Below are 21,801 nucleotides of genomic sequence, written 5' to 3' on the forward strand. Positions count from 1 at the left end.
TTAGCGATTTTTCATGCGAACCGTGCCCCGGTCCGCACTAAACTGCCAGTGTGAAAGCACCCTTAATTTAACACTGGAGTTTTCGCTGTGTACAAAGAGCCGTAGTTAACTGACAAGCTGAGCCATATCGCATTAATTATCGCTGGCGATACGTCCGCGATATTAATGCGATATGACTCAGATTGCCAGTTAATTACGGCTCTTTGTAGTAAATGCCGCTCCATCTGAAAGCAGGTGATGGTGATTTACTACTAATCAAGGAACCGGCTTTACTTATGAGATGCGCATAACAATATCGTGTGATATATCGCCCAGCCCTACCTGGGCTATCTTGCACCTATCTTTTCCCCCCACAGACGCACGTTGGTAAACTAGAAAATACACTTGCGCTCCCGGGGGCGGTTCAGCGAAAAGAGGAGGCCTGTTCCTGAGCAAACGTTCCCTGATGCTATTTTGCAGTTTCAGAAAACAATTCCGCCACTGACCAGGAAAACCCTAGTCTAAAGTTATTCATATGCTATTTTAAGTGCGCATGCTTGGCCATAATGTAGCATTTGGCATGTGCACAACGCGCATACACTTTGATTCTCTCATCTACACAGAAGCAGCAGTTTTCATTTTTGCAAATCATACATTATTACAATAGATAGATACATAGATAGATAGACAGTTTATTATAAAAGCATAAATCTAGCTTACACATTTACCCAAATTAGTATATGCCTGTTTAACCTAAGCTAATTTGGGTGTGTTTCTCCATCCCCATACAATGTCACTTCTCTGTGTTTTACGGCCCTGACGAGAACGCCAGTCTCCTCGGCTGTGAACCGCTCCTGGCGCGCGCCTGGCAAATCCGCCGTTATAATAGGAATCCGCCATGGAACAAGCGCGTCTGCTCTTAAAGGGAATGTGAGATGACCAGGCGCGCTGGAAGCTGTTTCATGGAGGGGGGGCTGGGGGCTGGGTTGGAAAATATGTGACGTCATTATGTTGTGGCCAACAACAAGACATGAAATTTATCTGTACTGTATGTGTTGTAGCCAATAAAGAAAACATATAGTTTCATATTTATATTTAAATATTAAAGGCTAATGTTATTTTTTAATTTAATCAATGTTGATTATGAAAGTAAGCATATGCAGCATGAGAAAGATAAAGATACATCATGAGATGTGCATTATATCTGGAGACATGAAGTGGGTAAGACATGATTTTTACCACTTCATTGAGTTTTGTTTTGTAGAAAGACTATTTTTAAAAGATTTTAATTTCGTATAAATTGTATCTTAATTTTGATCAATGTTTTATCAACCAATTGCCTGTATTTAATAAATAAGAAGCAAATATATAGCAGACAATAATAAGGCGCCGTCACGATCACTTGCATTGCACGTGAACTGGAGGGCGCCGAAACTCAGCTTGTGCATCACAGATTTTAGAAATATAGGCTATCTATTATAGAAAGCTTGAAAAGTCTACTTTTAAACAAAAATATTCAAAACGAAAAGAAATAGGCTATTATCTGATTATGTAATCCATATGGAATGTGTATTTCACATGCATTTCTCTCTGGCGTTCATGGCGAGTCTGCATCGCCAACTCCATCTTTGCAGTGTCACAGAATACACCAGTTTATTAATAAACAATTAAATGTCTCCTTGCTATACTTTTGCCGGTTCTTTGTGGCAATCTTTATGGGCCGTGCGCTTGAGTGCGGCTATATTATGTACAGGCTACACGCTCATTATCCTGTATATAGACTATTTAAGTAATAAAATTAATATAAAGGGGCGATTTGTCCACTAATGGCTTAAATGAACAACTACTAGTCGACTAGAAAAAAACTTTAGTCGGAGGCAGCCCTTATTCCACGTATTTTCGAACCAGCAGGCCATTCTGGGTTGAGCGAGCGACCCTGAGCGGAATGAGCGAGCGAGCGGAATATTCAGAAATGCGCTCTCCGCTCACGTGCTCTGAACGTAACAAAGCATGACAAATTCAAACTTTATTTAATTTTCTCCGTAGCTTGAACACTCACTTCATGAGGCATAAGAGAGTTAGTTAACGCTGCCCATTTATTTATTTTTATTTCACGTTTTTAAAGTATAATATTACAATATACATACAATATTATGTTAGTTCACAGCCCCCCACTTGGGGGCGCCTTCCCGCGCTACTGGAGATGACGCTCTGATTGGTTTATTTCACGTTACACCCAAACCACACCTATGAGTAACACTTGCGTTCTGCGCTTGATACTTGCGTTTCAGATCGTTAAAATAGGGCCCACAGTCTTTTCTCTTCAGTTGATTTCATCCAGAGGTGTAAAGTCCAGGTTCAGAAAGTAAAAGTCCTCCTCAGTATTTTGTTCCAATCACCTGGATTTGTTAATTCAGCAGGAGAGAGAACTAATTAGTGAAATCAGCTACACAGCAAAAACTCCAGTGTTAAACAAACTCTCCTGGGAGTTTATATGGCTCCAGACTCAAGAGTGTTAAAATTAATGAGCTAATTAAGTGATTAATTGAGTGATGATTAACCATTATTGAAGACACCTGGGGCCTCATGTATCAATCTTGTGTACGCACAAAAACTTTGCGCACGTCACGTTCACGGTCGAATGTACTTAACAGTGAAATTAACGCGAGAATGTGCTTGATTTAGTTGGACAGTTGACCAAAAACGTGAACCAGTGAGAACGCCGATGGCGTGCACATGCGTACAGAGGTGGAAAGTCCAGGGGTCAGAAAGTAAAAGTCCTACCATATGTTTATTCCACCCATGAACTCACACAGCAAAAACTCCAGTGTTAAATGAACTCTCCTGTGAGTTTATTTGGCTCCAGACTCAAGTGTGTTAAAGTTAATGAGATAATTTAGTGATTGATTGAGTGATGATTGACCATTATTGAAGACACCTGATGTTAACAAGCAGAATCACCAAAGGAGAAAATCTCATTTTATTTAAGTTGCCATTATGGTGATCAGTGTTGTCTTTAGTTGGGCTCTTGACCCTTGATGTAATGACCAATATACATTTAAGTCAGAGATTAGGCTCTAAATGAGTTCAGTGATGCAGGTCAAATGATGATTGTTAAAATATAACCAACACCACCCGTTCACCTTTTCTCTTTGTTCATCTGGCTGTTATAATTCAGTTACAACAGCCAAACAAAATCTAAAGTTAAACATTTAAAGGTCAACTGTCCAACTAAATCAAACACTGATCTTCATAATGGTGACTAAAATTGTGATTTTTCTCCTTCAGTGATTCTGCTTGTTAACATCAGGTGTCTTCAATAATGCTCAATCATAACTCAATTAATCATTTAATTATCTAATTAACTTTAACATTGCTTCAGTGTTACTTTAACACTCAGTAGAGTGCTCTGAGCATATTTAATTTAGCTCTGGGAATTTTGCCAGGTTTCTGTGATCAAACAAATTTGAGTACTAACAAATGCAAAACATGAGTATAGAGTTTATTTTGTCTTTTTCAGACTCACCCAGGAACGTCTCAGTGTCCATCAGTCCATCTGGTGTAATAGTGGAGGGAGATTCAGTGACTCTGAACTGCATCAGTGACTCAAACCCTCCTGCAGATATCAGCTGGATCAAAGGAAAAAGGAATATTTTGCAATCTGGTGAAACCTACAGCATCACTAATATTAAGTCTGAGGCCAGCGGAGACTATCGTTGCTCTGCTAGAAATAAACATGGATCTCAGACTTCTGCTGCTGTGAATGTGAATATCATGTGTAAGTCTGCCTTTATTTTAAATCAGTTCTTATTGCAATAATTTCTCACTGCATGTCATTTTACACTTTTTGTCTTTACAGATCCTCCCAGGAGCGTCTCAGTGTCCATCAGTCCATCTGGTGTAATAGTGGAGGGAGATTCAGTGACTCTGAAATGCATCAGTGACTCAAACCCTCCTGCTCTGAACATCAGCTGGATTAAAGGAGGAACGATTGTAGGATCTGGAAGAATCTTCAGCATTTCAAAGATCAGCTCTGATGACAGTGGGGAATACAAGTGCAAGTCCATCAACGAACATGGAGGGAAATACTCTGATGCTGTGACTTTAAACGTCATGTGTGAGTTAATGATGGTTCAGCAAATGTGATCAACAAATTAGTGGATTAACAAATGCAAAACACGAGTATATTTTGTCTTTTTCAGACTCACCCAGGAATGTCTCAGTGTCCATCAGTCCATCTGGTGTAATAATGGAGGGAGATTCAGTGACTCTGAACTGCATCAGTGACTCAAACCCTCCTGCAGAAATCAGCTGGTTTAAAGGAGGAACGATTGTAGGATCTGGAAGAATCTACAGCATCTCAAAGATCAGCTCTGATGACAGTGGAGAATACAAGTGCAAGTCCATCAATGAACATGGAGGGAAATACTCTGATACTGTGACTTTAAACGTCATGTGTGAGTTTATTATAAAAAACAAGATGCTGTAGAACATCCCAGCATGTTTATAATGATTTTCATCAATGATTAGTTGCACTTTTTTTTTTTTTTTATGATCCTTGTAACAATTATGTTTGGTGATTCTTATTAGACCCATCCAGGAACGTCTCAGTGTCCATCAGTCCATCTGGTGTAATAGTGGAGGGAGATTCAGTGACTCTGAAATGCATTAGTGACTCAAACCCTCCTGCTCTGAACTTTACGTGGTTTAAAGGAGAAACGATTGTAAGATCTGGAAGAACCTTCAGCATCTCAAAGATCAGCTCTAATGACAGTGGAGAATACAAGTGCAAGTCCATCAACGAACATGGGGAGAAAAACTCTGATGCTGTGACTTTAAACGTCATGTGTGAGTAAATGATGGTTCAGTAACTGTGATCAACAAATTAGTGGATTAACAAATGCAAAACACGAGTATATTTTGTCTTTTTCAGACTCACCCAGGAGCGTCTCAGTGTCCATCAGTCCATCTGGTGTAATAGTGGAGGGAGATTCAGTGACTCTGAACTGCATCAGTGACTCAAACCCTCCTGCAGAAATCAGCTGGATTAAAGGAAAAAGGAATATTTTGCAATCTGGTGAAACCTACAGCATCACTAATATTAAGTCTGAGTCCAGCGGAGACTATCATTGCTCTGCTAGAAATAAACATGGATCTCAGACTTCTGCTGCTGTGAATGTGAATATCATGTGTAAGTCTGCCTTTATTTTTAAATCAGTTCTTATTGCAATTATATCTCACTGCATGTCATTTTACACTTTTTGTCTTTACAGATTCTCCCAGGAGCGTCTCAGTGTCCATCAGTCCATCTGGTGTAATAGTGGAGGGAGATTCAGTGACTCTGAAATGCATTAGTGACTCAAACCCTCCTGCTCTGAACTTTACATGGTTTAAAGGAGAAACGTTTGTAAGATCTGGAAAAATCTTCAGCATTTCAAAGATCAGCTCTGATGACAGTGGGGAATACAAGTGCAAGTCCATCAATGAACATGGAGAGAAATACTCTGATGCTGTGACTTTAAACGTCATGTGTGAGTTAATGATGGTTCAGCAAATGTGATCAACAAATTAGTGGATTAACAAATGCAAAACACGAGTATATTTTGTCTTTTTCAGACTCACCCAGGAGCGTCTCAGTGTCCATCAGTCCATCTGGTGTAATAGTGGAGGGAGATTCAGTGACTCTGAACTGCATCAGTGACTCAAACCCTCCTGCAGAAATCAGCTGGTTTAAAGGAAGAAGGAATATTTTGCAATCTGGTGAAACCTACAGCATCACTAATATTAAGTCTGAGGCCAGCGGAGACTATCGTTGCTCTGCTAGAAATAAACATGGATCTCAGACTTCTGCTGCTGTGAATGTGAATATCATCTGTAAGTCTGCCTTTATTTTTTGATCAGTTCTTTGTGCAATAATTTCTAACTGCATGTCATTTTATACTTTTTGTCTTTACAGATCCTCCCAGGAGCGTCTCAGTGTCCATCAGTCCATCTGGTGTAATAGTGGAGGGAGATTCAGTGACTCTGAACTGCATCAGTGACTCAAACCCTCCTGCTCTGAACTTTACATGGTTTAAAGGAGAAACGTTTGTAAGATCTGGAAAAATCTTCAGCATTTCAAAGATCAGCTCTGATGACAGTGGAGAATACAAGTGCAAGTCCATCAACGAACATGGGGAGAAAAATTCTGATGCTGTGACTTTAAACGTCATGAGTGAGTCTGAAAAAAGTGAAACATCAGTGCAATTCATTCAAAATATATATTTACATTGGTCCAATGGAAAATTGTGATTTTCAGTTTATACCTTCTGTTTTCACTTTGCCTCAAAGTAAGTGTTACGCCCTCTATCACTGAAAAAAAAAAAGATACTTTGGATTAACTTAAAGGAGCTATATGTAGTTTTTAGCGGCCTCTAGCGGTGATGTTTCAGATTGCAACCAATAAGTTTAGAAGCGCGTGCTCTTACGCGTGCTCGAATTTATGAGCGAATTTACCGGCCAGACTGAGACGCAACACACCAGAGAAAGCATCACACAACATGCTGGAAACTCAGGTAAACTCCCACTGCAACGTTACAATAATAGGCTACTTTTATCAGCTTGACATTGAACTAATGCTCCATGCAACCGTGCCGAATTTTGCCACTGCAAGCACTACTTTACATTTTCTTCAGGAAATGTACATTCTAGGTTTGTAGATAAGGTTTCTCCATGATTCAAATGCACTGCCGATGTTGATCCGTGTTTTTTACCCGAAGTCCATTCGATTCACGTCTGGTCTTGCGAGCTTCAGCAGAAAAAACTTTTTTTTTTTTTTTATCAATATGTGGAGTTTGTGTTGGAGTCGGTGTTTTGCTGTGCGCAGGTCGTTTCTTAGTGTTATCAGACATGTCATAAGTTGCATAACTGTCATAAGTCCATGTCATAAGTTGCAGTGTCGTCGCTGTTGAGTGCAAAGTCAGTAGGCTAGACGCGAGAGGCTCGGGAGCGCGCATGCAGGTGACGTCACTGGCGGTAAATCCGACCCGGGACCTTCACATAAAAATAAGAATACTTGCTTTCAGAGGTAATAGCAAAACCCGCAAAGTGGATAATTTTAATGTGAGATTACAACCCCTTCACACACAGGCAATAAAAAAAGGATTCGTTTTGATAAAAAAGCTACATACAGCACCTTTAAAACAATTTATGTAATTTGTTACAGCTAATTGTTTTAGATTTTCTCAAATTGTATTTATGATTTACCGGTAGTTAAAACCATAAATTTTGATTTAATGTCAAACCAAATTTTTTTTTTTTTTTCAACTCAACGGTTTACCTTAACCCAAAGTACACAGCAAAAACTCCAGTGTTAAATTAACACTCAAGAGTGTTAAAGTTAATGAGATAATTAAGGGATTGATTGAGTGATGATTGAGCATTATTGAAGACACCTGATGTTAACAAGCAGAATCACTGAAGGAGAAAATCACAAAGTGTAAGTTACCATTATGGTGATCAGTGTTTGCTTTAGTTGGGCTCTTGACCCTTAAATGTTTACTTTAAATTTTGTTTGGCTGCTGTATCTGAGTTATAACTGACAGATGAACAAAGAAAAAAAGTGATCTGATGGTGTTGGTTATATTATGACAATCATCATTTGAACCTGATCACTGAACTCATTAAGACCCTTATTTCTGATGTAGATTTATGTTGTTGATCACAGAATAACTGTGATTCTGCATAAATATCCAGAATTTTAGATATAATACAAAGGATTTCAAAAAGTTGTTTTGAAAAAAAAACAAAACACAAAAAGTATTTTTTTAAGGCACTCATAGACGTCACAATTCAGTCTATGCATCTCAACAATGGTGACGAGCAGAATATTCAATTAGGAAAAGTAAATTACATAGACAATTCAGATCATAATTTACTCATACCGCAATGCATGATGGGAGCCATTAATGAGTTGTGATTGATGGCAGCCACTGCAACATGCTTTATTATTGTCACCATTGTTGAGATTCACAGGCTGATTATTGATGTCTGTGTTTCTAAATAAATTCATTTGAAAGTATTTTGATCAGAACAATGTTTATTAAATATTTTGGATTATATGAAAAATACTGCAAATCATATGCTGTAGAATCACAGAGCGGTTGTGATTAACAAGTAAAACCAAACTATCTCAATAAGTTTCATTTTTTGGATCACAACATGATTATGTCAAAACATAACCAACACCATCAGATCACATTGTCTCTTTGTTCAAATCAATAACAGCAGACAAGCAAATTTAAAGGGGTCATGACATGGTTTTTTGTTTTGTTTTATTATGTTGCCTTAGGTACAATTATATTATTACTATAGTTTTTTGGACAAAAAAACTTTGAAATGTAGTGATTTATGATCATTTCCCATCCTGTTTCTCATCCTCTGATTCAAACAGTCTGTTTTAGGGGTGTTTCCCCTTTAAGAGTTCAGTGTTAACGCCCACTGTTATGATTGGCTAATGTCAGTGCTTATGCATCGGTTATTAACATAGATATATAAAGCCAGAAAATGAACCATCTGTCCACCAATAACAACTAAGAATGGATTACCCCGTGTCCACATGGACAGTGTGAAGCACTGAATTTTACTATTTTGAATTAATATGTCAGATTTGTAACCCGAGACACTTGAATACGGGTTATTTTGATGCATATGCGCGAGGGAGGGAGAGAGAGAGAGAGAGAGAGAAAGACAGACAGTGAGAGTGCGCGCGCGCGGCCGGGGCGCTCTCGCTCTCGCTCGCTCTCTCTGCTCGTTCAGTAACATGCGCCCTCTCACAATCGTCTCTACACATCACTCACCGATCAAATAAGGCTTTGGCGGCCCCATAGCAATCTTGTAAAGAGACCCACTCACTGCACGTCGACGACTGAACTCCTGTGGGGCGCGTGACAACGAATCATGCGACGATGCAAAATGACTATGAGGCACAGTAGTCTTGTGCTGGAGGCGGTCATATGCAAACGACTGGTGCGTCACTTCGTACCGTGACGTCACTTCTTACCATGGATCCAGAACGAGCTGTATTTAGAGCTTGATTAAATAAATGATTTGTTTATAATGGGGAGGGTGTCTAAAGCTATGAAACTTGCAGGAAGTTTTAATGGTACAAAGACCTCTTATATACCAAAACATCAAGGCAAATTTGGTTTCTCATGTCATGACCCCTTTAAAGTGAACATATAAGGGTCAAGAGCCCAACTAAAGCAAACACCCATCACCATAATGGTAACTTACAATTTGTGATTTTCTCCTTCAGTGATTCTGCTTGTTAACATCAGGTGTCTTCAATAATAGTCAATTATCACTCAATTAATCACTTAATTATCTCATTAACTTTAACACTCTTGAGTTGAGGTGAGTTGAATTGAGTTGGAAAAAATTAAAATTTTGGTTTGACATTAAATCAAAATTCATGGTTTTAACTAAATCATAAATACAATTTGAGAAAATCTAAAAAAAAATTAGCTGTAACAAATTACATCATTTTTTTTTAAGTTAATCCAAAGTATAATTTTTTTCAGTGAGGGATAGTTCACCCAAAAATTAAAATGATGTCATAAATTACTCACTCACGTGTCGTTCCAAACCCGTAAGACATTCGTTCATCTTTGGAACACAAATGAAGATGCTTTGTGATGAAATTGAATGGCTCAGGGGCGGCTCCGTTGACAGCTATTTAATTAACACTTTTGAGGCCCAGAAAGGCACTAAATACATCGTTAAAATGGTCCATGTGACTACAGTGGTTCAACCTTAATTTTATTAAGCGACGAGAATACTTCTTGTGCACCAAAAAAATAGTAAAAAAATAAATAAATGACTTTATTCAACAATTTCGTCTTATCTCAAATGTAAAAGTGTTTACTTAAAATATGAGTGTTAAATGAACACTGAAGAGTGTTAAAGTAATGAGATAATTAAGTGATTAACTGAGTGATGATTGGCTATTATTGAAGACACCTGATGTTAACAAGCAAATTCACTGAAAGAGAAAATCTCAATTTTAAGATACCATTATGATGATCAGTGTTTTCTTTAGTTGGCCCTTAAAGGGGTCGTAGAATGAGAATTCAAATGTTCCTTGATCCTTTCAGTTAAAAGTTTGTATACTATAAAATACCCTGTAAGTTTCAAAACTCAAAACTTTCTTGTTATTCCAAAAACTGCTTTTATTGAAACCAAGGCCAGCAAACGACAGGATCTAAAAAGTGGAGACTTGTGATGTCACATGGCAGCTTTGGCCCCGCCCACTGGAGTGTTAGTGGACAGTGACATGAGAACGAGAAAAGATCGATACAGGATCAATACCATTACCTTCCAAACGATCCTAATGCTAGGATAGTGTTTTTTTTCCTCAACAATGTGAATGTCTCAGCAGTGCATTATTTGTTTGCATTCGGTGTATTTTTACTGTGGATTATTTGGCAAATTTTGACGCAGGCTTTGCAAACAGACTTTTACAATATGGATCTGCCAGCAACGCCACAAATATCTAAGTAGTCATGTTTATTCTAATGCCTGATCTGTGATCAGTGATTTCTGATGTAATTATTCAACTTTATCTCTCAAAATATTGTTCAATACTGTTTATGCATCAGTAAATCAAGCCAGTGACTAAACAATCAACTTCACGTTGTTTCTCTTAGTAGGATGAAAATAATCGTATTTAAACTGTGATTAAATTATATAAAGAAAACGATCAAAGAACGCCCCCTTTCCAATTGCCCAAACTGTCAATCACACAGCACAGACACTTACTAAAACTCGTTGAAATCAATCATCACAAAATCATGACGCTGTTACAATGTACAGTACACCGAAGCTCTTACTGTATTTACAATGTGTTTGCATTGTTATTTGGCATAAGCCAGAGGTGTAAAGTCCAGGTTCAGAAAGTAAAAGACCTCCTCAATATTTTGTTACAATCACCTGGATTTGCTAATTCAGCCAGGAGAGAGAACTAATTAGTGAAATCAGCTGCTGAGTTCATGGGTGAAATAAATATATGGCAGGACTTTTACTTTCTGACCCCTGGACTTTACAACTCTGGTGAAAGCATTTGTGAGAGTGCCGAAATTTCATTGCAATGATAAGATCTTTTCATATGCGATCAACAGACTGTCTGTCCTCTTCTCAATGCTCATCACTGCAACCTTTTATGCGATGGGAATAGATCATTATGATCAATACTGTTCACGATTCCTTAATCTCAAAAGCGGTAATAGTAAAAACATAGTAAAAGTTTTAGGGAGAGTTCCACATGTAATACTAGATATTTCATCTGCAAACATGTCAGCCAATCACAGCAGTGGGCGTTTACACTGAAGTCTCACAGCAGACACGCCCCTAAAAAACAGAGCATTCAAATCAGAGGCTAAAATCAGGCTTGGAAAACTGCCTTTTATTAATAAATTATGACAACTTTTAATATTAAAATCATACTAACATTATAAGGGCACCCCAGGAAACATTATAAAATAATAAAATAATCCAGTCCATGACCCCTTTAAATTATTAACATTAGACTTAGTTTGGCTGCTGTATCTGAGTTATAACAGCCAGATGAACAAAGAAAAAATATGATCAGGTGGTGTTGGTTATGTTTTGTCATAATCATCATATGACCTGAATCACTGAACTCATTTAGAGCCTAATCACTGAGTTAAAATTATATTCTAATGGAAAAAAAAAACTGGAGCTTTGATAATTATGTAATATTATATTGAAAGATTATCCAAATTAAAATATATATATAGGCTGTAACTTTTAGAAGCACATTTGTATATCACAGCATTCTGTGTCAGACAGTCTGAGAAACTGATATGCTTCTCTTGCCTTACATTCATCATTATTTATTCGACAGACCCACTTATACCCTTTTTCCTGTTCAGCCTTTTATCTGGAGTGCCACTTGCATTCAGCTTGACATGTTTTTAAAAAGCCGTGCAGGTTTACAGCACGTGTTCTCGAAACCATGTCACTATGGAAACAAAGCTGCTTAAATGCAATCATGTGAATATGAGCTTCTCTAATACTTATTATGAAATTGATTTCTTAATGTTTGCCATTCGTATTCAACACACTGCAAAATCCTTGTATGTATTTACTCAAATATGTTTAGGCCTGTAAAATACGGGAAAATCACGTCCCTTATTGATTTGATACAGGACAAATCATGTTACCTGTAAATATGGGATGATTCCATATTTTACAGGAAGGATGGAAACCCTGAACCACAAATGAGCCATAAGTGGCCCAAATAACCAGCCCTTAACTGCCCCAGAACAATTTTTAACAGTGGTATCCAATCTCAGCCATCAGTAAACCAGAACAATACCAGTCTTTATAGGATCCATCTATAGGGATCCATCTAATCGCAGTGGCTCCGTGAGAAACACTGTCACCTCACAGCAAGAAGGTCATTGGTTCGAGTCCCAACTGAGTCAGAAGGCCTTTCCCTCTGATCTGATTTCCCTCACAATACAAAGATGTGTGAATTACAGACACTACATTGTCTATAGGTGTGAATGTATGGTTTACTGCCTATGTGGATGGATCATATAAAGACTGGTGTTACTATCAACGGCTGCTGTCCAATCCAGTAGATAACACAAGAGATAAATGAAAAGATCTGTTGCTCACAGCGAAGGATACTGGGTGGATTTCAAAACAGGAGCATGATTTCTTCCTATGTCAACATCCTAGAATACCCACCTTCTATATGCTCCCAAAGGTCCACAAGTCTCTCGAATCTCCTCGAGGCAGGCCCATCATATCGTCCAACGGTTACGATACTACTCATGTGTTGAAGGTCTTAAGTGACATGAGAGCTCCAGACAACTGCTTCCTAGTCACATTGGATGTGGAATCTCTTTACACAAATATTGCTCATAATGATGGACTAAAAACTCTACAACATTTTCTGATGAATAGACCCACACACTCTTTGCCTCCCTCCGAATTCATCATTCAGCTCACCGAATTGACACTTAAAAATAACGTTTTCCTTTTCCAAGACATACTATATATTCAGGTTTGGGGCACTGCGATGGGTTCATGCTTTGCCCCTAACTATGCTAACCTTTTTTAGGTTTATGGGAGAGGGATTTTGTCTATTTAAACAGATACAGTGACAATATAAAATGGTGGGGGAGGTACATTGATGATATTCTTTTGATATGGGGTGGTTCTTATGATGAACTGTTACAATTTTATGATCACTTCAATAATAATGATAGGAATATTCAATTGTGCATGGAACATTCCAAAATGGCTATTAACTTTTTAGATATAACCATTTCTACTGGTAAAGATGGGAAGCTCCATACTACTGTGTATCATAAAACAACAGATAGGAACACTATGTTAAAGGGATAATAGTCTAAAAATAGTCCCCAGCTCGGTAGACTAGGGTCGACTATTTTCAGGCGCTGCGTCATATCATTACGCCTGCTGGACCCATGGTACGGCAGCAAAGTTTCTTGATTATTACGAAGGAATGAGAGTATAGTTCCTAGCCATATCAGCCTAGAAAATCGCAACTTTTCATTTCCATCGGTCTTCGTACATGATGTAACAACAGAAGAGTCAAGTTTTAAATAGGAAAAATATCGAAACTCTTTGGTCATTTTTTAGAGAGAGATGCTAATGGTCTTGTCCGATTCAATGATCTATGCTAAGCTATGCTAAAAGTGGTACCGCCAGACACGGAGTTCGGCTGAATGGATTCGAAAACGGTAAAGCTCAACTGTTTAACTCTGGGGGAGTTGTAAAATGAGCCCATTTCCAAACAAAGTGGAGTATCCCTTTAAAAGCAGATAGCTTCCATCCAAATTGGCTAAAAAACAATATACCTTTTGGCCAGTTCCAACTTCTTAGACGTATTTGTGATACCGATAATGAATATAAAGTGCAAGCTAAAGTCAAGTCTAATCGATTTTTAGAAAGGGGCTATCACACAGAAATTGTACCTAATGCTTACAAGAAAGCCCAGTCTATTCCTAGATCAGAGCTATTCCAGAAGAAGAAAAAATGATAGCTCTTTGGCCAATCCCATAAAAAGGATTATACACTCACATTGGAATCTTATCAAGAGTGATCCTGTTCTTAGAGAAGTTTTTTCTGCATCTCCAAAAATTAGTTTCAAGAGGGCTCCAACACTACGAGATAGGCTAGTACCTAGTCATCTTCTGGCCAAAAAAACAGATTACTTGGCTTCACAGACAGTTAAAAGGTACTTACAAATGTAGGTCTTGTAATCATTGTTCTAATATTAAAGAATGCAAATAATTCTGTAATTTTAAGACACATAAGATGTACAACATAAAAGCATTCATTAATTGCAATACTACTTTTGTGGTATACAGGTTATCATGCAAATGTGGATGCTTTTATGTAGGCCAGACCAAGAGACGTCTCAAAGACAGAGTATCGGAGCATAAACATGTCATTAGAAAAGCTAATTTAGATTACCCTATGGCAAAACACTTCCAAAATGTGCACAATAGTAATTCAGAAGGCCTAATGGTTGAGGGTTTAGAAACGATTAAAAAGAGTATTAGGGGTGGTGACCAATTAAAATTACTTTTACAGACAGAAACATTCTATATATATGAGCTACAGGCCACAGTAAACCCTGGGTTGAATGAAGAAATAGACTTCAGTCCTTTTTTGTGATATCCCAGCTAGAAATAGACTTCAGTCCTTTTTTGTGATATCCCAGCTAGCAGGGAACGTTCTCAGAACGTTGGCTAACATTTCCTACAAGTTTTGTTAATGTTTTAAGGAAAACATTTGAATGTAATGTTCAAAGAATGTTTTAAGGATGTTTTCTCATTTCAAATAATGTTTCTATTAGGTTAAATGTAAACTAAGATATAACGTTTTAACTGTAACATTTTGAGGATGTTTTAAGAGAATGTTATCCTACACAGCAAAAATTCCAGTTTTAAATTAACTCTCCTGGGAGTTTATCTGATCCACACTCAAAGGGTTAAAGTGTTAAAATATGAGTGTTAAATGAACACTGAAGAGTGTTAAAATTAACGAGATAATTAAGTTATTAATTGTGTAATGATTAAGTATTATTGAAGACACCTGATGTTAACAAGCAGAATCACCAAAGGAGAAAATCTAATTTTAAGTCATCGTTATGGTGATCAGTATTTGATTTAGTTGGGCTCTTGACCCTTAAACTATTAACTTTAGATTTTGTCTGGCTGTTGTAACCAAGTTATATCAGTCAGATGAACAAAGAGAAAAGGTGATCAGGTGGTGTTGGTTATGTTTTGACATAATCATCAATTGACCTGAATCGCTAAACTCATTTACATTTAGTCATTAAGCAGACACATTTATTCAAAGTGACTTACAGAGGACTAAGATTTAGAGAGTTAGGTTTGCCTTATTGATTACAGCAGCCCAATTATTTTATAGCATACGATTTGTAGCATTTTCTATAGAATTAAACATATTTCTTAAAAGTTCTGTTCAAAAGATTTTGAAAAAATGTTTTATTTGGACACACAGACATCAAGATTCAGCCTGTGAATCTCAACAATGGTGACAATAATAAAGCATGTTGCAGTGCATTCTGGGTGCCACCAATCAAAACCCTTTCATGGCTCCCATCATGCATTGCAGTATGAATAAATTATGATCTGGATTGTCTTATTTATTTCGTTTGCCACCATTGTTGAGATTCGTACACTCAATCTTGATGTCTGTTTGTGCCTAAAAATTGTTATTATTATTTAGTTATTTTTAAATCAAAACAACTTTTAAGAAATACTTCGGATTATATTGAACATTCTGGATCTCATTTTTTAGAATCACAGTGATGCTGTAATCAACAATATAAATCTAAGTCAGAGATTAGACTCTAAATGAGTTTTGTGATTCAGGTCAAGTGATGATTATGTCAAAACATAACCAACAAAATCTGATCACTTTTTCTCTTTGTTCATCTGGCAGTTATAACGTGTAAGAGTGTCCTTACAACAGCCAAACAAAATCTTAAGTAAAAAATGTAAGGGTCAAGAGCCCAACTAAAACAAACACTGACTTTAAATAGTGATTTTCTCCTTCAGTGATTCTGCTTGTTAACATCAGATGTCTTCAATAATGATCAATCATCACTCAATTCATCACTTAATTATCTCATTAACTTTTTATCACTGGAGTTTTTACTTTGTACGTTTTAGATTTCTAAAGGATCATGTGATAGACTGGCGTAATGGAGTAATGAAGAAATTCAGCTTTGAAAACCAATTATTTTAAATTGAAATAATATATCACAATATTAATTTTTTTCTGTATTTTTGATCAAATAAATGCAGACTTAATGAGCAGAAAAAAACTTATTTCAAAAACATTCTCTCTGTCCTAGCATGTATCCCATATTGTATAGGGTTAAAAACTTTTTTTGTTAAAAAAAAAATATTTTTTGTATATGTTTCCAAACTTTTGGCCTGTACTGTGTATATATATATATATATATATATATATATATATATATATATATATATATATATATATATATATATATATGCTTTAATGAAATGTTACACTAATTAAGTTGTTTACAGAAGAGAACATGCATTTCGCAAGTTTTATTTGCACATTTAAAAACTTAGATGCCATATTTCAACTAGCTAGTTTGTATGTTGGCAAACTATCGTGGAGTTAATGCGTTCTTTCGAGCTATGAACCGCGTACATGTGACGTCATATGGGGCGGGGCAATGCGAACCTCCAAACTTCATCTGAGTCCGTTTTCGCCCATGCCTTTTAGTCTGAGTCTGTTTTGTCCGATGCCTTTATGTCTGATGCCTTTTTGTCTGAGTCCGTTTCGTCCGATGCCTTTTAGTCTGAGTCTGTTTCGTCCGATGCCTTTTAGTCTGAGTCTGTTTCGTCCGATGCCTTTTAGTCTGAGTCTGTTTCGTCCGATGCCTTTTTGTCTGAGGCTGTTTCATCTGATGCCTAATTGTACGAGACCTGACACCTGACATTGTTTTTCCTGAGACCTGAAGCTTTTCAGTCTGAGGTGCGATGCCGTTTTGTCCAATGAGTGAAGCCTTTTAGTCTGAGGCATGATGCCTTGTCTTCATATGTCTGAGGATGTCCTAAAATGTACACCGTACAGGTGTTTCTAATTAGCACACATAAAAGAGGAAATTGTTTGGTTGGAAAGCACATCCTGAAGAAGGTTGTTTGTACCGCTACGTGTGGGTTGCTTTTTTCTCCCCGATGTCTTTAAAATTTTCTACTATGATATAGCCAGTTAAATAAAGGCTTTTTAAATAATTTTGAAGAGTGCCTTGGATCTTCTCTTTCCTACATTTATTTAAATTCCCAACTCCAAATAGCACCTTCAAACACTTTCTTTTTTATTGAACTCCCTGAGCACCCTAGACATTTTTTTTGTCTTTCTAAAGATTGATGTTGATCTGGTTTACTGATGGCAGTTCAGGGTTGGTTATGGGTTATTATTTGTCTGAGATTTGGGCCAGTTATGGCTCATGTGTGGCTCATGTCTGTAGTTCAGATCTGGTCCATCCCAGGACCGTCATTCTTTGCTGTATGTGGGCCGAGAGAAACTGGCTGTGTGACCCGGAGCTGGGCCAGACAACAATTGCTATCTGAGTTAGTGGACTAACAAACGCGAAACATGAGTAAAGAGTTTATTTTGTCCTTTTCAGACTCACCCAGGAACGTCTCAGTGTCCATCAGTCCATCTGGTGTAATAATGGAGGGAGATTCAGTGACTCTGAACTGCATCTGTGACTCAAACCCTCCTGCAGAAATCAGCTGGTTTAAAGGAAAAAGGAATATTTTGCAATCTGGTGAAACCTACAGCATCACTAATATTAAGTCTGAGTCCAGCGGAGACTATCGTTGCTCTGCTAGAAATAAATATGGATCTCAGACTTCTGCTGCTGTGAATGTGAATATCATGTGTAAGTCTGCCTTTATTTTTTAATCAGTTCTTTGTGCAATAATTTCTCACTGCATGTCATTTTACACTTTTTTTTTTGTATTTAAAGATCCTCCCAGGAGCGTCTCAGCGTCCATCAGACCATCTGGTGTAATAGTGGAGGGAGATTCAGTGACTCTGAACTGCATCAGTGACTCAAACCCTCCTGCTCTGAACATCAGCTGGATTAAAGGAGGAACGATTGTAGGATCTGGAAGATTCTACAGCATCTCAAAGATCAGCTCTGATGACAGTGGAGAATACAAGTGCAAGTCCAGCAATGAACATGGAGGGAAAAACTCTGATGCTGTGACTTTAAACGTCATGTGTGAGTTATTAATAGTTCAGTAATCAACATATTTGTTCATTACCAAATGCAAAACATGAGTACAGAGTTTTCTTTTGTCCTTTTCAGACTCACCCAGGAACGTCTCAGTGTCCATCAATCCATCTGGTGAAATAATGGAGGGAGATTCAGTGACTCTGAACTGCATCAGTGACTCAAACCCTCCTGCTCTGAACTTCAGCTGGTTTAAAGGAGGAACGATTTTGCAATCTGGTGAAACCTACAGCATCACTAATATTAAGTCTGAGGCCAGCGGAGACTATCATTGCTCTGCTAGAAATAAATATGGATCTCAGACTTCTGCTGCTGTGAATGTGAATATCATGTGTAAGTCTGCCTTTATTTTTTAATCAGGTCTTTGTGCAACAATTTCTCACTGCATGTCATTTTACACTTTTTTTTTTTGTATTTAAAGATCCTCCCAGGAGCGTCTCAGCGTCCATCAGTCCATCTGGTGTAATAGTGGAGGGAGATTCAGTGACTCTGAACTGCATCAGTGACTCAAACCCTCCTGCTCTGAACATCAGCTGGATTAAAGGAGGAATGATTGTAGGATCTGGAAGAATCTTCAGCATCTCAAAGATCAGCTCTGATGACAGTGGAGAATACAAGTGCAAGTCCATCAATAAACATGGAGGGAAATACTCTGATACTGTGACTTTAAATGTCATGTGTGAGTTTATTATAAAATACAAGATGCTGTAGAACATCCCAGCATGTTTAATGATTAAAGGTCCCATGACATGCTACTTTTTGTAGGCTTTAATATAGGCCTTAGTGGTCCCTAGTACTGTATCTGAAATCTCTTTCCAAAAATTCAGCCTCGGTGCAGAATTATAGCCACTACAAGCCAGTCCCAGAATGAGCTTCCTTCAGACAGGCCGTTTCGGTGTCTGTGGCCTTAAATGATAATGAGGAAGAGAAAGGCGGCGCAAGGTGGAGGGTGGGCGTGGCCTTGACCATCTTGTGCAACGGTACCATGGCGTGCATGTTTACGTTGGATATAGCAATGGCACGAAGACACGCAGTCTTTCAAGCATTTCAGTTTGACCCAGAATCTGATCCGGATGGAGAAGCAACGGATGAAGAAGTTGCAACTCAGCGGCTCCAGCAGGACGTTTCCGAATGGTTAGTTTAAAATATTATGTCTGGATACGGTACTTTATTCGGATGGTTTACAGTTATTATCATGTAGCTAACGCTAACCTACTGTTGCCTTTTCATGAGAGATCTGTAACGTCTGTATTTATCTTATTACAATTACATCAAGCTCTGCGATCTTGAAATGCGGATATCGCGCGCGCCATATAACCAACAGGAAAACGGTTATCCAAATAACAAAGAAGTGTACAACACTCGCGTTACAGTGTGGGCAAAGCAGAGACAGGGGAGGTAACATTTCCTCCTTATGACGTCATAAAGAGGAGATTCAAGATCAGCGCGTATGAGCCTCCATTTTCTCAAAGGCAGAGAAAGATAGCAAAAGCTCGATTTACACCGATTGAAATTTCTAGAAACTTGGGGACCATATACAGGCTAGGGGAACTCATATTAATGTTAAAAAACCTCAGAAAGTGAAAATTTCATGTCATGGGACCTTTAATGTTTTTCATCAATAATTAGTTGCACAATTTTTTTTTTATGATCCTTGTAACATTTATGTTTCGTGATTCTTATTAGATCCTCCCAGGAGCGTCTCAGCATCTATCAGTCCATCTGGTGTAATAGTGGAGGGAGATTCAGTGACTCTGAGCTGCATCAGTGACTCAAACCCTCCTGCTCTGAACGTTACATGGTTTAAAGGAGGAACATTTGTTGAATCTGGAAGAATCTTCAGCATCTCAAAGATCAGCTCTGATGACAGTGGAGAATACAAGTGCAAGTCCATCAATGAACATGGAGAGAAATACTCTGATAATGTGACTTTAACCGTATTTTGTGAGTAATGATGGTTCAGTGCACTACAAAATCCCCATTGTATAATCAACATTAGTCATAACACATATGGTAAAGTGGAAGCAGTGTTAAAGTTAATGAGATAATTAGGTGATTAATTAAGGGATGATGAGCATGAATGATGAACACCTGCTGTTAACAATCAGAAGGAAAAAGAGAAACACTAAGGGCCCTATCTTGCACCCAGCGCAATTGACTATACACAGACGCATGTATCATTCCTATTTTGCACCCGACGCACAGGGGAGGGGAGGGGAGGGGAGGGGAGGGGAGGGGGAGGAGGGGGGGGTAACAATAAAAGAACAGATAACAGTTCCGCCACTGACAAGATAAAACCTAGTCTAAAGTCAGTGGCGTGTTATTCAGATGGTATTTTAAGGGCAAATGCTTGGCCATAATGTAGCGTGTGCACAACGTGCATACACTTTGCTTTTCTCATGTACACAAACACAGCAGTTCCCATTTTTGCAAACCATACATAATTACAAGGAAAAATATTAGCACATGAGGGAAATCATTGTGGTGTCCATGAAGATGTGAAAGAAATAGGCATAAATCTAGCTTACACATTTACCCAAATTAGTATATGCCTGTTTAACCAAAGCTAATTTGGGTGGGTTTCTCCATCCCCAATCTCACTTCTCTGTCTTTTAGGGTCTTGACGAGAACGTCGGAACGTGGCCAATCTGCCATTATAAAAACTGCCATGGAACAAGCGCGCTTGCTCTTAAAGGGAATGTGAGATGACGCTCTGATTGGTTTATTTCACGTTGCGCCCAAACCACACCTATGAGTAATGTAGCTACTTCAGACCAACCCATTTTAGATTTGAGTCGGGCACAAGAGTCATTTATCCCGCCGGTATAATAGCAACAGAGTCCAAGTTCCGCCCACAAAGTTGCTTGCGTTTCGCGTTTGATACTTGCGTTTCAGATCGATAAAATAGGGCCCAAGAACTACAACTGACTTCTAGCCACAGCATTAGAGGAAATCAACAGAAGATTAAAGAAGACAATAAATCTCTGAACATCTTAGCAGAGGAGGATTAAACAACTCCACAAACAACATTACCAGCTTCACTTATTACTAACCAGATAAACTTTATTTCTGTCAGATGCCTTGAAAGTTTTTTTTTTGTTTTTTTTTGAGAATTAAAAGAGGTTTAGATGATGATGTTTTATTGAAAATACCTAGTCGCCATTATGGTGATCAGTGTTTACTTCAGTTGGGCAGTTTGACTTGACTTTTTACGTGTTCTTTAAAAAAGGAAGCCAGAAACAAAGATGATCAGATGAAATAGTTTTTATCATCATAAGGTAAAATGATTCACTAATCTCACCATAAACAAAAATTGGATATTTGAAAACTTGGAGTAGCCATTGAAAATGTCCCACCTTAGCTTCCTGTTTCAATGGAAATAAAGGGTACATTTACACGATATGCTTAAAACTGAGACGCTTTTCCTTTGAGTTTTCCCGAGTACAGACGACACCATTGTCAAAACAGTC

General features: G+C 37.9%; 1 protein-coding gene across 1 annotated transcript in view; it reads left to right on the forward strand.

The window, feature by feature from the left end:
- The window catches only part of LOC311077782 (hemicentin-1-like), a 147,466-nt gene that overhangs the window by 100,903 nt on the left and 24,762 nt on the right, over positions 1-21,801 (forward strand). Inside the window, exons 14-26 of the mRNA XM_084106397.1 lie at positions 3,500-3,757; positions 3,839-4,096; positions 4,182-4,436; positions 4,570-4,827; positions 4,913-5,170; positions 5,253-5,510; positions 5,596-5,853; positions 5,936-6,193; positions 17,717-17,974; positions 18,062-18,319; positions 18,407-18,664; positions 18,753-19,010; positions 20,018-20,275. Of these exons, the coding sequence (XP_083962523.1) occupies positions 3,500-3,757; positions 3,839-4,096; positions 4,182-4,436; positions 4,570-4,827; positions 4,913-5,170; positions 5,253-5,510; positions 5,596-5,853; positions 5,936-6,193; positions 17,717-17,974; positions 18,062-18,319; positions 18,407-18,664; positions 18,753-19,010; positions 20,018-20,275 (3,351 nt within the window). The remainder of the gene's footprint in view (positions 1-3,499; positions 3,758-3,838; positions 4,097-4,181; positions 4,437-4,569; positions 4,828-4,912; positions 5,171-5,252; positions 5,511-5,595; positions 5,854-5,935; positions 6,194-17,716; positions 17,975-18,061; positions 18,320-18,406; positions 18,665-18,752; positions 19,011-20,017; positions 20,276-21,801) is intronic.

This window comes from Abramis brama, assembly GCF_963993115.1.
Source record: "Abramis brama genome assembly, chromosome: 2".
NCBI lineage: Eukaryota > Metazoa > Chordata > Actinopteri > Cypriniformes > Leuciscidae > Abramis > Abramis brama.